General features: G+C 44.2%; 1 protein-coding gene across 3 annotated transcripts in view; it reads left to right on the top strand.

Annotated features, from left to right (window-relative positions):
* The window catches only part of LOC119181184 (rab GTPase-binding effector protein 1), a 54683-nt gene that overhangs the window by 30735 nt on the left and 7255 nt on the right, over nt 1-16693 (top strand). For 2 of the 3 annotated variants that reach the window (XM_037432367.2, XM_075888996.1), the window contains 5 exons: nt 856-1095; nt 2259-2448; nt 9009-9175; nt 13056-13172; nt 14810-14920. In XM_037432367.2, the coding sequence (XP_037288264.2) occupies nt 856-1095; nt 2259-2448; nt 9009-9175; nt 13056-13172; nt 14810-14920 (825 nt within the window). Of the gene's footprint in view, nt 1-855; nt 1096-2258; nt 2449-3397; nt 4126-9008; nt 9176-13055; nt 13173-14809; nt 14921-16693 lie in introns of those variants that run through there. The other variant, XM_075888997.1, reaches the window with a different exon arrangement.

The following is a 16693-nucleotide window of genomic DNA, read 5'->3' as shown; positions in this document are numbered from 1 at the left end:
AGCGCTGCTCTCTTACAAGGTTGTTGTACATTACTTTCGTTTTCTGCAGATTAATTTTAAGACCCACCTTTCTGCTCTCCTTGTCTAAATCCGTAATCATGAGTTGCAATTCGTCCCCTGTGTTACTCTGCAATGCAATGTCTTCGGCGAAGCGCAGGTTACTAAGGTACTCTCCATTCACTCTTATGCCTAACTGCTCCCATTCTAGGCCTCTGAAAACATCCTGTAAACACGCAGTAGATAGCATTGGGGAAATTGTATCCCCCCTGCCTTACACCCTTCTTGGTTGGTATTCTGTTGCTTTCTTTATGAAGCACCATGGTTGCAGTTGATAACCCGTAGATTTCTTCCAGGATGTTTTTATAAGCTTCATCGACGCCCTGATTCCGCAGTGTCTGCATGAGTGCTGATATTTCTACTGAATCAAATGGCTTCTCGTAATCTATGAAGGCTATGTATAGTGGTTGGCTATACTCTGAGCATTTCTCTATTATTTGATTGATAGTATGAATGTAAGCGATTGTTGAGTAGCCTGTTTGAAATCCTGCTTGTTCCTTTGGTTGATTGAATTCTAGTGTTTTCTTAACTCTGTTAGCAATCACCTTTGTAAATAGCTTGTATACTACCAAAAAATCAAGAAAGATGCAAATAAAGTAAATAATAAAAAATTTTGGGTCTGAGTGAGCATCGAACTCAGGTCATTTCTGTGTCAAGAAGGTGTTCTACCACACAGCCACCCTTCTGCTTGTGAATACAGTGAAATAACTCCCTCGGCTTGGGAATGCAGTGAAAGTAACTTTCATGCTAACTCGTCAATGTAGGTGGTGCTACACCTTCATGCAAGTTGTGCCGCAGGTGTCCGAGCTGCAGTCCCGCCTGGGAGCCTCCGAAGCAGCCCTCGCAGAAACCCAGCAGGCGCATGCCGAATGCTCGCAACAGGCGAACGAGGAGCTGTCGCGGCTGCACGCGCAGCTGGTGAGGCTGCGAGACGAGGCCGAGAGGTTGAGTCGAGAGAACCAGCAGCTACTGGGACGGTACGTGGCCAAGGCAAGGCAGCTGCAGGATCAGCCCATCAATCTGCCCGACTCTCTAGAGGTGAGTGCAAGGCAGGAGGTGGATTACTGGTTAGGGCAAGCTGTAATCACCCCTGGATGTAACCCACGCACCCAGTACGCTACGTTAGTTCAGTTCATCCCAACTGCACACCACGGAAGAATTATTTTAAAAAAAAGCTTACTGTTGCGAAACGGTCTTTCTTGCGGTACTGTGAAGTGCCATGAAGCCAACTTCCTCACGAAATTTCTATATAAATTTTGCTTCTGTTTTATCTTCAAATCTTGTGCATATTTCGTGCACTGTACATTCATGAAAATTTGGTCCCTAGCAGCTGCCAGTCTTGTGGCTGAAATGGTAACCACCTGTTCTAATGAAGAGTATGATGCTGTTGGTGTGTAACCCAAATAATGACCCACCCAACAGTAAGATAAATGACAATCACTGTGTATGAGTCGCTAAATTAACGTAGCACAATGCTTAGCACTTTTTCTATTCACAAGTGGACCACTTGTTAGCATCATATCTGTGGGAAGTGATATTCGTGTGGCAGCATCATATTTGTTTTTGCTGCCTCTTAGCCATCCGATGTGGGAAAGCCTTAGATTCATCATCGGACGCAAAAATTGACTGTTCGTGTCTGTATTGTCCACGTTAACACCAGTGATTTAAACATGACATGATTTTGCCTTGTGACATCATGTTTATGATGTCACTTGGTGTCATCATGGCATTACGGCATCACAGGTGTTGCTGAAGTGGGATATCGTTGTGACATCATGATTTTACTGTGACGTCACATAGTGTGATGTCATCACACACCATTGTCACTTGGTCAAAGGTGTCAATTACGGAGGCAGTACAAAATCAAGCGAGGTGCAGGAAGCTTGCAACGCTGCCGATCCAGGAGACAGTGCAAAATCACTTTCAGTACTGAAGGCTTTCAGAGGGGGCTGTGAAGGATGTGTATGCCGACTGAGAAGAAAAAGAAGATGATGGCTTTCACTTTCGAGTCATTTTAGGTGATCGTGTGAGAGTCCTGATGGGAGTTGTGCTACTTGCACTTGAGCCTAGGCAGTGTCTTTGGATTAAACACATTTGCAATACCATTGTGTGGCCCAGTCTGCTTCAGTCCTGCGATGGTGTGGAGGTGCAGGGTGTAGGAATGAAAGAATGAATGTGTCTTATGCTCTCTTTGTGTGTAGGAGCTTCGCTTTCAGTGCCTGCAGCTGCAGGAGGACCTCATCAAGGTGCAGCTAGACAAGGAGACTCTAGAAGAGAACCTCCGGGGTCAGATCCTGTTCCTGCGAGACCAGGCCAGCGCCGACATGAACTGCAAGCAGGAGATCGAGCGTACCCTCACTCACGAGGCCAACGAGCTGCGCCGGCAGCTAGGTGAGAGAGGGGTACACTTTCTCCCTATCTGCGGCGGATGTTTTTGTATTCTTTATTTTTCACTTCAGCATCATACAGTTTCGCATCTTCAAAATTGTCACAGCTTTGTCGGAATATTCAGCTGTCTGTTGACCCTATCTATCGTGCACTTCTGCTCCGAAATACGGATTGGGAAGATGGCTTATCAGCCACGAATACCCTGTGTTTTCTGATGATGTCATGCCATGAATTTCGAAGTATTTTATGTAGTTTAGCCACATTGTTTCAGCAAAATTTTCTTGAACTTGCTGTTATAAGACTAAATAAGATATCCTCTAGAATACAGTGTAAATGAATTTTTGTATGCAAGAGAGAGAAATACTTTTGTCTTTGCCGAGGTCAAGGGAGGTGAGGACTGGAAGACTAATCCTACCGGAGCCTCCCATCCTCAGGCGACGGCTAGACCTTGAGTTCTGGAAGCGTCTTTGGCCAGTCGGACGTCCTATAGTCGGTCATCCAGGCACGCACTGGGCAGCATAGCCACCCTCTGCTCAGGAAGGGTTATCTTGAATGGGGAGTTGGTGCTGTGTTTAATGGTGTGCGTCATTGCGGAATATGCCTAGATGTAGTTGAGGTTAGCGCGAGCCATCCCACAAGCTTTGCATCGTGGGGTACAAACGTCTGGGTGCAGATTACATAGGAACCAGTGCATGCCATAAAAATCTGCTGTCACGGGAAGCTGGTGCGGAAACATCAGGGAGGCAAGGTGGCATCGCCATGTGTACTTTCTTTTCTTGACAACAGCGTTGCTCACGCTATGGTGAAATCTAGATTTAGTAATACGTGAACAATCATATTCCTCTTTAGTGAACTTTTATTGAATGTTTCATTCTTGGTGCCCCTTTCCGGACAGAGGAAATGAAGTGTTTCCCGTTTCTTTTGTCTCCTTCTCTCTTTTTCTATCTCCCAGAACATCCTGGAGACTGCTGCCTGTCATCCCTGTAGTGCCTGCGTGCTGTATGGATGGGCTTTCCTGCACGTCTTTTATTATTTCTTCCGGCACCTGCCCGCCGCTGCCTTCCTGCGACCTTTCGCATGACGTGCGCTGCATCTATGCATGGCTGAGCCACTTACTGACTGGCACTGTCATCTTCCTCTTGTGCCCTCCTCTTTTTTTCTATTGGACTCATTTTTTAAAAAAAGCCGCTAGATGCTCATATAGGTGGTACATGTACAGTCTCATTATTTTTGTTCTTGGCCTTACTGGAGTTCAGTTTTCTCGTGCTTGCCCTTGTTTTCTATTTTTATTTATTCGTTCTATTATCTGCTGTCTATCCACATTAGCATGTGTGCTTGTTGCCGTCTACACTGATAGTGTTGATTTTTTTACTGCTGTTCTAAGTGGTCTGTGCTGTTGTCTGCTGCAGATTTTAAGTTATAACATGTGCAAACTCTGTGATGGATGGTGTGTGTTTTTTTTGTAGCCGTGATTGGTCCTTGGTTAAAATAATGGCCCTGCTTTGGGAGCTTAAATGTAAACTCCCACAAATTTCGAGCATGTCAAAGTAATTGCCCTTGGACGCTCCTGTCACAGTCCCAATAGTAAAAAAACACTTGGCAAACTCGAAAATAACTTGAAATAAGCAAAAATGCTGAAGGCCGGAACCCAACTAAACAGCATTGTCTCCACGTGACGTATAAAAAAAGGTAAAAAAATGGGAGTCATGTTAGGCAAGGTGGTCTCGTCAGTGCGGAATATGAAAGCGGTGAAGAGCAGATGCTCTGTGAAAATGTGACTGCAGCGCACCTGCTGTACTATGTCTGTGATTGACCGTGCCATGTGTACAGGCTCCTTGGATCTGTTGGACAATGAAAGCGGCCATTCGGATGCATTCAGAGGCAAAACGATCGCCATTCGCCTCCGATGGAGTAGAACATCCCTGTTAACATTCATATGCCTGTTCACATGCATGTGAATCGTGTGAGGGTGATCCTCCTCTCCACTCACTCTCTGCTACTCCACCCGCACCACCTGCTGAGGTTGCTAGGGGCGAGGATTAGCGCGCGCCTGCAGCTGTTGATATGAGAGAGAGAGTGAAAGTGGAGAGATAACACTTGCCAGAGCGTGGACACTGACAGACACCTGACATGCCCCGACTAAGAAATGCATTCGTTTAACAGTTTGCAGTCAAACGGAAATTTTTAAATAAAAAGAATGCTTAACTTTGTGGGTAATAGTGTTTAACATCGCATCGGGTGCAGCGATAAAATAGACTAGCCAAGCATGAGCCACCTTTCTCACAATGCACAGTTTACTGTAAATAAATGTAGTAAAGTTCACACTTGCACACTCTTCAGCCGGTATGGCAAAACCACACCTTACGTGCGGTCAACTGGCACTGCTTTCCAAAACACTAATATGTAGACTAAGGTTAATCGTTAGCTACATGCCACTCGTTGCACATCCACCCTCAAGGAACTAAAATTCGCACGTAAAACCAGTCAGGTACTGGTCAAACACACACGATCATTGCCTTGTGGATACCAGGCATCGTAGGGTCACCTCAGTAGCGTCATTGCGGTCACTTTGCCATAAGAGAGGTCATGCACAAAATGGAGCCAATAACTGTGGGAACGCAGGTGGACGGTTTGAAGTGATCAATAAAATTCAATGATAAGCAATCTACATCTCTTTCAATCCTGTAATTTGGCAGAAATGACTAAAATGTGCAAAGGAATATATCCAGTAAATTTTATTCAGATCTATCAATGTAAAAAAATTGCTAGAAGTGGCCTTCAACAGTAATTAGAAGATTCAGTCGGGATGAAAAAAAAACTCAAAATAATAGTATAGGTACCATATTCACACAATCACAGATCAATCTATTTAACCACACTCGAGGGGACCTACAATTGTGCAAATACAGTATGCTAATGCTTCATGAAATTGTCCAAAGCAATGGTTTGCTCAGGACACCTTTGCTTTTGTTAGAAATTGGTGTAGATAGAACACAGGACTGGCACCATTGCTGTGAATATGTGGGATGAACTCTGCAGTATGCTTTGTTTCAGTGGGTCCTGCAGGCCATCCTTTAATGGGAAAATGTTAATGAGCCTGTGACGCAGGAAATGCAGCGTTGGTGTCGGCAGCGTTGTCTGGGATTGAAAAACTGCGATGGATGCAAAGAGAAATTTGGCAAATGTTGCACCTTTGTAGTACAAAAAGATGAAGGTCTGGCTGCACTTACGTGAAACACCTCACTTAAGTGCAGCCAGACTTTCACCTTTCTGCTCTCCTTGTCTAACTCATGATTATGGAGTTAGACAAGGAGAGCAGAAAGGTGGGTCTTAAAATTAATCTGCAGAAAATGAAAGTAATGTACAACAACCTCGGAAAAGAGCAGCGCTTCGAAATAGGTAATAGTGCACTTCAAGTTGTAAAAGACTATGTCTACTTAGGGCAGGTAATAACCGCGGAGCCTAACCACGAGATTGGAGTGACTAGAAGAATAAGAATGGGGTGGAGCACATTTGGCAAGCACTCTCAAATTATGACAGGTAGATTGCCACTATTCCTCAAGAGGAAGGTATATAACAGCTGCATTTTGCCGGCACTTAGCTACAGAGCAGAAACCTGGAGACTTACAAAGAGGGTTCAGCTTACGTTGAGGACGACGCAGCGAGCAATGGAAAGAAAAATGATAGGTGTAACCTTAAGAGACAAGAAGAGAGCAGAGTGGATTAGAGGATATCATAACTGAAATCAAGAAGAGGAAATGGAGATGGGCCGGGCATGTAGCGCGTAGACAGGATAACCGCTGGTCATTAAGCGTCACTGACGGGATTCCCAGAGAAGGCAAGCGAGTTAGGGGGAGACAGAAGGTTAGGTGGGCAGATGAGATTAAGAAGTTTGCTGGTATAAATTGGCAGCAGCAAGCACTGGACCGGGTTAACTGGCAGAACTTGGGAGAGGCCTTTGTCCTGCGGTGGACGTAGTCAGGCTGATGATGATGATGACGTGAGACAAGTGAGCTGCAATGAGGAAATAGTACGTGCATTTTTTTGCATTAAATCTGCCGTTTTAGTGCCTGGTGCAAACAAATGAGTCCATCTCTTTTAAAGGCATGTAGACTTTAGTGAAGTACCCATTATGTGTATGCAAGGAAGGAAGGAACAGCAGAGAACAGAGGGGTATGGGTGCTAACCAGTCTAAAAGGACCGGTATGCTACCCTACAATGGGAAAGAGGATGAGAGAGCTTCAAAGAAGGCAATAATTGTCACACTCCACCATAAGCAGACCACAGAGATGTTTAGTCCAAGAATCGACGGCGTGTTTTTATGCAGCAGCCAAGAGCAAAGACATAAACACACACACAGGTCGTCTTCTTTGGTCAGTGTCTCTTTTCACATCATCTGCATTGTCTGCCCATTTGGAGTGCGGCAATATACGCACCTTTGCAGCTGTGATGCTGTGGTAGGGGATGATGGTGACGACTTTTTCCTGAACCCTTTGTAGTGGGTGGGAAGCTTCTCTCTATCCACTCGTCGAATAATTCACAGGGTGTTAGGGCTGATGCGATTTCACCTTATTTGCTCACAATGAACAAACTTTTTTTTTACCAGAGATACTTGGAAAGTGGTGGAGTGCATTTACTGTGGGAAGTAAAATTTTGAGAAAAATAAATAAATATATATATATATTTTTACGACAGCAGTGACCACGAGCAACAGAAGCTTCCTGCCCATGGTAATAAATGTGCTGAAAGATTGAACGAATATACGAGCTGCAGATAACCAAAAAAATGAAGCACGTCGCGAGAGTGGGCTTTTTGCTATTTTGTCACCTAGCAAGAATTGTTCCGTACTACTCTGGTGCAGATTTGCGTGTGAGATTTGTTATGCCTCAGTATTGGGCTTCAATCTGTGGCAAAGTGAAGTCAGGTATTCATGAAATGGATGAAGTGGTGACCATTCTCAGAGCTCCCATGGCACTGATGACCCTGTCACAGCAAACTTGATGATGCCTAAAGCAGATGACATTTGCAACTGTGACAAATGCTGCAAAACGGTCAGGCATATATTGTTGCTGGAGCTTTTTGCTAATAACAATTATTTTGATAATATAGCCGTGTACGAATCAAAGTTTTGTTAGTTTCTCTTTCTCGCCCTCGGGCTGTAATGTGGCGGGAGTCGACTCTCATAATCTTCATTGTGAGAAGACATTTGTTTCTTGGTGCTTGACAGCATACTCGGGAAAATGATAATAAATTTGCCATGTGGAAAGTGTATGAAATCTCTCACCAGTTATTTTTTCGGGATGCCCGTTTAAGGCTTTACCAAATGTACATCATCAGTATCGGCTGGCACCTGATGGTCGGAAAACTGGCTTATCGGTGTTGGCCTGCAGAATGAGAGAGGGACTTCTCTGGTGACGACAGTCAGCATGGGGAGCTTAGCACATCAAGCTAGCAGAAGAGGCTACAGTATAGAGCAAGAAAAAAAAAATCTAAAAAGGAGCTGGTTGAAGTGTCGACTAACTGCCAAGGAGTTTGTAATCGTGATGTTACAGTGTGCACCATGTGCACGCCATCTAGTGGGCAGGTCATCGAATTCTGGTTGTGACGGGTTACTGATGATGATCATCAGCCTGGCTGTTCATAGGGCCTCCTTAGTGCAAAATGACGCCACGAGACAAGATAGGACAAAGTGCTACTCTCAACTGACATCATTTATGGCACTAAAAAAGCACTGTGCATCCACATCAACTAGTCCCCCTCTAAGTGCATTGTGTCGAGTCTGACTGTTGCGCAATCGAAGGCCTCTGCAATGTGTCTTAAACTAACTCAATTTATTGCCGTGTGCCCACAAACTTATTAATCTTTACCTGCCTACCCAATTTTCGGCCTGTCCCTCATGCACTGCTAGCTGAAAAAGCCCTTCCCCACCTCTATTAAGGGAGATCTCAAATTGCTGAAATACGGAGGAGACATTTATTAAAGGGGCACTAAAGTGATACAATACATGAGATTGATAAAATTTTTACATTTATAACTCTACTGTCATTAATTTTACTATTGTAGCTCATTAATATGTAAATGAATAAATCAATGTCAAAGCTTTTTTTTTTATTATTTCACCATTAAATCTCTGCGTGTGAAGTTACGAACTTGGAAGCTTACTTCTCTTATTTTAGTGACACGGGCCTAATAAAATTTCTTAAAACTTGGTATGTTCAGTCAATGATTGCCCCTCTCCCCCTTTCAAAAGAGGATGTACTTCATTTTCATTGATTAGAAAATATGTTAACAGCTTCATTTCAAAATCTGTGACGTGACAGCATTTGGTGCGGTGATTTCACAATGACCGCCGCTTATGGTTTTTTTACATGTTTTATTGCTTACCAAGTGTCTTCTTGGGGCAAACGTGGTGATTTCAGAATTGTGAAGGAGTAAATTACTGAAAAAGAAAAATCTTCTTCCTCTTTGGTGTCCCTTTAAAAAAAAAAAAAAGGTTGCTGGGATACATGCCACTGGTTGGATTTATGCCAGTCGTTTGACTTGAGTACACTACACTCTTTCAGACCAGCTGACGGGCATCCGTGAACAGCTAGAGAAGGAGCGGCAGCTTCGAGAGCAAAAGGAGAAGTCACTACAGGCATGCGAAGCGCGGTTGGCCCAGTTGACAAGCCAACTGGACGAGCGGGTCATATCCTTGCAGAGGGGCCATGACCAGCTCACAACTACAAAGGCAAGTTTGTGTGCCATAAGTTTGTTTCTTATGTTTACAGTAGGAACAATGTTGTGATTGAGCCGTCTTGTCTTGTAGCTTACGAAGGAATCGTTCGAGTGTATCGCTTCTTTGTTAGACACTAGGAATGAAACTAACAGACAAATGAACTATGGAAAGCAAAGTAGACGACATTTGTTGTTGTCCTAACTGTAATTTAGTGGCCTTGACTTAATTTCAAGGAAATAAAATGTAAAATATAGTCTCTTCCGCTGGTGAAATCTGAATGCACAACCTTTGAATTTCTTGTACACATTAGATGCTTTGTCGATTGAGCTGGGACTGGGGGCGCTCCCTCGTTCGCATAGTAGGGTATCTATGTGTGCTTAATCTCTGGGAGTGTTAGCCAGGACCGCTCGTAGCCGAGGCAGCGAGCGATGATTGCCAATCATTCAAAGGTCTGGTTGGTCTGAGCCAACCGACAGAAAGGGTGACCTCTCGTCCACTTCAATTTCTTGCAGTTAGGTAACAATTATTTCACTAGACTTGCTGAAAACTTTTCTTGACAGCACTGTGGTAGCTACAATACAGAAGCACACGCCCACTATCACTGTAAAAGATAGTACTTAAGTTTACTGATCATTTTTTCATTTGCCTTGCCGAAATAAATGCTGCTGTATTTATTACGAGACTCAAGCAGTTGCAGAAGTGGTAGGTTAGATACATTTCTTGATCACATTGCGAGAATGCCTTCCTTTTTTTTTTCATTTCTCGGACAGCGCCGCCTTTTCAACACTCATATTTTCTAAAGCAGACATGACGTCCATGACATAGTGGGTCAGGGTACAGTCACAAACGCACTGTACAGTTCACCAAGAAAAAAAATGCTTATAATACGACTTTAACATAAACACTAAACAATCAAAATGTTTCTCCATTTCACATTTCTTGTGCATATACCTTATTCACTTGCATAATTTGCACTCTCGCATAATTTGTGCACCCCTAATATTTTGCCAGTTCTGCTAAAATAATATTTACTCGCATATTTTGTGCTCTCCAATTCACCTGAGCCAGCTCACATGCGCGCGCAATACGAGGCTTTCCAATGAGTACCTGCCAAGTCTCCCAGATTGCCCAGGAGACTTCCGGATTTTGACCGTTTCTTCCGTTTGTACGGTTGTCATTGAAAATCTCCCGGAAATCGAAATTTCCGTGCGTGATCTGGCCGCATTGACGATAACGCAGCTCAAACCGCTCCAGGCTTTTTGAGAACCCACCCCATTTTATTATAGATGAATATAAGAGGTGTTTACCGTATATACTTGCATAATGATCGCACTTTTTTTTTTCTTCAAAAAAATTGACTCCAACTTCGGGATGCGGTCATTACGCGGGGTAAATTTTCCGCGAAAAAAATATTCTAAGCACCGGAAACGCAAAAAAGTCGCTAATCAAAATTGTTACGGTAGCTATCATGAACATAACCAAAAATAAAAGTAAGTTAAGGCTTACCTTTGTAATGAAATGCACGCATTACGCAGGAGCTACATGCATGGCACACTGCCCTTTTATTTTTTACCTCTCTGACCCCCTAACGTTCATTCAGACTCCGAAGCATCACTGGCGTCAGTGTCGCCGCCGCACGATTCCATGTCAGAACCGGCAGTGTCTTCACTGTCCCACAGAGGGTCATCTTCCGTTCTGTCCAGCATGTTAGAAATGCCAGCGATAGTCCATTCGGCCGCGTGGAGCGTGTCGTCCAGCCGGAACTGGAGCGGAAGTCCTTTGTGGCTATTTCCAGCCTCCGGGAAACTGTGCACGCCTGCGTCTGTATCATGTTTAATGACACTGCATAACCGTACTTGCACATGTCCTTCACGTATTTGAGGACTGCCTTTTCAATGTCAGGGAACCTGCCAGATTTGGGCCCGTGGAAAGCCCATCGCGTGCTGTTAGTAGCCATGAGCATGTCGCGCTGTTTTTTCCAATATCTGATCCGGATTTCGTCGACGCCGAAATGTTTGCCCGCAGCACGGTTGCCGTGCTCTAGCGCGTAGTCAAGCGCATTCAGCTTGAACGCGGCAGTAAAGCTTGCATACCGCCCCATGGTGAAATGGTGCTTCAACAGACGATCACAAAGCACACACACACACAAAAAAACGTGGTTTCAGGAAAAAAAAAAACATTGCTGCGGGATGAACACAGGTCGACCAACAGGCGGCCACCGCTGTAACAGTGCGGGATGTCAAAACAAACATGGCGGCTGACTGAGCGAAGCACTCCGTGGAGCATAGCCACCGCATTTTTTTTTCTTCTTTGCGTCAGTTATGGAGGTTGTGAGTACGTCACGTGTGTCAAAATAGTTTCTTCCATCTAAATAAGGAATGCTTTCATTTAAATCAGTAAATTTATGGCATTAGCATAGTGATGCCCGCTTTCAGATCACAGAAACAATGGTAGGCGCGTTCAGCTAGACTTGGCACATGTCATGTTGATGGGGCAAGTTCATTACGATGATGGGGCAAGATCATTACGCGGAAAAAAAAAAAGTCGAATTTAGACGACAAAATTTAGGGGTGCGATCATTATGCAAGTGTGATCATTACGCGAGTAAATACGGTATATAAACGTACAGTAGAATCTTAGTGATGCCAAACTGCGGCAGATACGAATTCGTGAAATTCCCCAGCCAAATTTCTCTATGTTTACTGGGCCTAAATTCGAATGTTCCTAACACATTTGCTAATTGCGGCGAGTGATGCGAACTTTAGTACGGAAACTGTTGAACGAATGCCGAGAGCAGCGTACTGGAAGCTTCAGGAGTATGTGTGCAACCAGCACACGCACTGTGTTCTACAGTGTGTGAATTGTCGTTGCCAGAACTGCTGTGGGCGAAACCGCAATCGTTCTTGATACTATCATGTATGGCGACGATGTAACTGACAGAACCCCGAAAGTGTGTGTGTGTCCAACGCTGGACCAGTCAAAGCATCGCTGCTTTTCGCAAACTCTGCGGACAAAACCATAGCAGATACGATTGTAGATGGCATAAAACTACTTAGTTTTGAGGGCACATGCGCAGCTAAATGCACGGGGGAACTACGTACCATTTGCCGCAAACGCCGCGCACAATACTGTGGTCGCGGCTATGCGATAGCGATGTATGAGGCTAACGCAGTGGTAGAAAAGGCAGTAAGGACATAAAAAAAAGGCCAGACTCGTTTTAGCATTCCTGTGAAAAAAAAAAAAAAAAATCTAGTAGAGAGCAGCACTGCAACACGCACTGTAGCGTCAGCCAGCTGCGCCGTCCCGTCCGTTGTCCGTTCACGTGTGTCCCAGGAAGGCATATACGCGAGTTGCTTTGACGGAATCAGATTCTGTCATTTGTGTTGATCGTTTGAGATTCTCACCTTAATGGGAAACCCTACCTTAGTGTGTTCGGCCGCTCTAAGCAACAATAAGACCGCAATGCCGGTGTTGGCGCTTGCGATTGAGATCCCTACCCCCCTCTTTTTTTCCGTGATGTTTTTTGTTTGTTTGTTTGTTCTTGCCAGCACAACCCCTCTTCCCCCCCCCCCCCCCCCCCTCCGTTGAGGAAATCTCCCGGATTCGGAATCCTTGAACTTGGCAGGTATGCCAATGCTCTGGACAGGCGCTCGCCGAGCAGACGAGCGCAGTCAAACGGGCTGCAAGTACACAGTCTATTCTTCCGAGGACTTCCCCAGAACTAGGGCCCCTAGAATACTGTGCAAGCAGCATTGCAAACACTGCTGTATGCATAACATGTGCGTGTGAGGCCAGCGGATGGCAAAGGGTCATCTTATAATAGCTTCGCTGCTAAACAGTGTTACAGGTATCGATGTCGGCGTCATGTTGCTTGCTGGCCATTTTCGCGCAGGAGAAACTGGAGGAAGAGGTTACGTGTCTGAGAGGACGAGTGCAGACCTTGCAGACGGAGCTTGACAACAGCGAGGCAGTCCAGCGGGACTTTGTCAAGCTGTCACAGTCACTCCAGGTATGTGCACACCACTTTGTATCCTCTGTATTGTCACCTGTTTTTTGTATTATTAAAGTCCTGTCGTGTGGCTTGTGCTTCAAGTTGGTGAACGATGAGCTTAGGATCGAGAAACGAGAGTAGCTGCAGCACGTCTTGCGCGATTCTGAACTGCAGTCAAGCTTGGGTGTTTTTCCTCACACTATTTTCATTCGTGTCAGCTATGTTTTTCATATGGGGCTGAAACGAGAGAATATAATTCTTAAGGAAAAGCTTTTCAAGATGTGAAGTTTAGACTGCTCCTGGGAAGCCTAACGTTTATACATAGCTGCTCTTTGTTGTTGATCGTGTTTAAACTGTATATGTTAAAGTGCAATAAATGTAGTCAGAATTAGGAGCATTTTTGAAGTAAGAAAAGATCTCTTTCTGGATGCTGCTTTTTAGCCTTCAACAAACATGTGGCAAGCCCATGAAGTTCTTTGAATATCCCCTGAAACCTGTGCGAACCCTGCAAAAGAAGATTGCCTCTCTGAGTGAAATGCGTGTGAGCATTCTGCGACATAGTTTTCTTTTTCTTCTTTTATATGTACCGTATTTACTCACATAATCCTCTCACTTTTCTTTCAGAAAACTGTTGAAAAGTTGGGGTGTGTGAGAACTACGTGAGAAACATTTTCCGCAAAAATGTATGGAACGACAAAAAAAAAGGGGGGGGGGGGGGGGGGGGCACAAATCGGGATTCTAATCCTAGCCACAAACTACAATCTGCAAGAAGTACTAATAAAGACTTACCCTAACAATAAAACCACGGGTTCAACACAAGGCAACATTTATTTGAGACACAAAGACTTTAAGCAAATACTAGTACAGAGTTCTGGAATACCACACAAAAAGCCTGCGGGCGCAGCCTTGGCGTTTGCCACTCAAGGGAAGCTTACAAAAGGTTAGTGTACGACGTCAACCTAGGGCTGATGGCCAAATCGTCTGCAGTTGCCTTGGGACGAATTAAAGTGTAACCATTCATTCCAGTCTTAAGAACACGGAAGATCCAGCTCGGCGTTCAGCTGTCCGCGCTGCCGTAGCCAGTAGTGAGCACAAAACTCGACCCAAAGTGCCTATCGGTGGCTCCTTCGCCATTGTTTAGCGCACGATCAATAACTTTAAACTGTAGCTTCCTCATCGTCCCATAGGGCAACCACAGAACGGACACAAAGTACACTAACATGCTGCGATGCACACTTTCCACTTTGGCTTGGCTTGGATTGGAGCTCTGCGCATTAATATTGTGGATAATGCTTACAAAATGGGGCCAGGCTATCGTGCACCATGATCATCAGTAGTTAAGGAGCGGATGACATTTCGGCTGTAGTTCTCGGGGTGCAATAATTACTCATGGAAAAAGAAAAATCGTATTTTTGTTGAGCAGTATGGTGCGAGCAAATTATGCAAGTAAATAAGCTATAAGATTTCTCCCATTGTAGTAAAATTTCAATCTGAAGTCAGCATTGTGTTAATGGCCACTCTTTCTAGTGCTTGTTTTATTTGCATTTATCTTGGTTTTTATGTTGCCATAATGTCGATTGGTGTCACTATGATGGCACTCGTGTGGAAATCCTGTCGAGACTCCACGTAGCTTGCAACTGTGCACTTACTCCCAGGTGGAGCTGGAGAAGATCCGGCAGTCTGACAGTGAAGTCCGATGGCAGCACGAGGATGACGTAAATGAATGCAATAGCTGCAAGAAGGCCCTGCACTCTCGCAAAGAAAAGGTGAGCACGGCTTGATTCCCTGTTCATACCGTTGTATGAAGGTGCCATGAAATGTGGCATGTTTGATGGTAAAGGGACAGACAATTGCTCAGAACTTGCATTAGACAGCCATACTAATGGAGAGATTGTAGACTCTGAGTAAATGGAAATCTCTGAAATTACTACTTTAATGAAACAATTGCATTCGATATGATAGGTTTCTCCTTAGATCTGCGCCACTTGTTTGTCTCAATGAATGAAGCTCCTGCTAAATGGAAAATGATTCTCTGGTTCTTTTGGGTTCTGTCTAAGGAGAGTCTACTCTGTACAGTTGACTCCTTATAATTTCAAGTCGCTTAATTGGAATTTTTGGTTAATTAGAAGTCAAGAAGTGGTCCCATAAATTTTGCACGCACGGCTATAAGAAAACATGCTTGATAATTTGAAGTTAAAAGCCCACAATGTTGGTTAATTAGAAGTTGTTCATTTGAGAGCCTCGGGGCGACCGTAAGTTTACATGTACGAAGACTGCCAAAACAGCTGTTGAACCGTGCTGTGGCCGCCATCGCCGCTGTTTGCAGGGCCACGGTTCATGAAGCGGCCATCTTGTTTAGTCAGGGCAGGAGCATTGCATTGATCGCATCGGCTAACTAGGTCTTTCGCTGTGATGTGTCGAGTGCTTCAGCTGCTTGTTGGGTTGAAGTTTAGTTCAAGTTAGAACAGCACGACTGGACGCTGGCGGAAAAAAACGCTCAAACACACACACAGTGCCGTGTGTGCATTAGCGTGTTCCACTAGTTGCACTGTTTGAACATAACATGATAAACCAACTAGTGTGCCAATGCAATGTGCGTTGAATCGGCAGTTTGCTAGTTCGAAGACTTTTGCGGTTCCAATGGACTTCGTAATAACAGGAGTCGACTGTATCATATTGGCTAAAATGAGCCACTTTTTTATTAGACATATTTACATTTTTATTTTTTATCTAAAGTCACTTTTGATGTCTCACAGGGCAAGAAAATGAGGGTGATCACGAGGCCTTTCACTGGTTGACGTGTTGATGGTGTTTATAACAGTATACTTCTTTTATCATGACCTTTCCTAACCTGAAATGCGTCGATACATTTCATTTCATTTCATTTTATTTTATTACCTTTAAAGGTCCCCAGGGGGACATTACATAAGGGGTGGAGTTACAAAAAACGTACAAAAAAGCCATGAATTAGCTTGAAAAATGGCTTGTGACGCTATGCATAAATGTTGATGGACAGGTGATTGCTGCAATATGGTGGGGGAGGTCATTCCAGTCTTTTGCTGCCATTTTCGTTTGTAATGAGCAAAACAGTGGTGCGGCTTTCTGTTGACATATGATGGGATGCTCATGATTGGCTGCATGTGGCGTCCATGATTAACTCCAGCAATGGAACTAATTGTGGAGGCCACAGGCAGCATGGCAGTTTGCCGAAAATCTAGCAGCACCTGTAGAAAAGTCTGAGAAATACCATGGGTGCCTGGCCTGCAACGCAGTAAAGGGATTTCATGTGACAAGCGTTGGGAAAGCTTATTGTACTGTATTTCTATATAAAGAACTGTTGAAAATAGCAAAATGAAATGAAATATGAATGAAATGCCAAAATGATGACGAGCACTAGTGCTGTTCAATAGGCTTGTGTGAATATTCAAGGGCTATGAATACCTACTCAAGTCACCTTGATTCAAATTAAAGGTGCAGGTCCTAATGGAAAAGGCGAATTTTTTCTCTTCAATGTCGTTTTCAGGTTCTTGGTTATGGTA

Source organism: Rhipicephalus microplus, chromosome 3 (genome assembly GCF_043290135.1).
Source record: "Rhipicephalus microplus isolate Deutch F79 chromosome 3, USDA_Rmic, whole genome shotgun sequence".
In the NCBI taxonomy this organism is placed as follows: Eukaryota; Metazoa; Arthropoda; class Arachnida; order Ixodida; family Ixodidae; genus Rhipicephalus; species Rhipicephalus microplus.
Note: the sequence above shows the minus strand (reverse complement) of the source record. Positions and strands in the feature narration are given on the sequence as shown.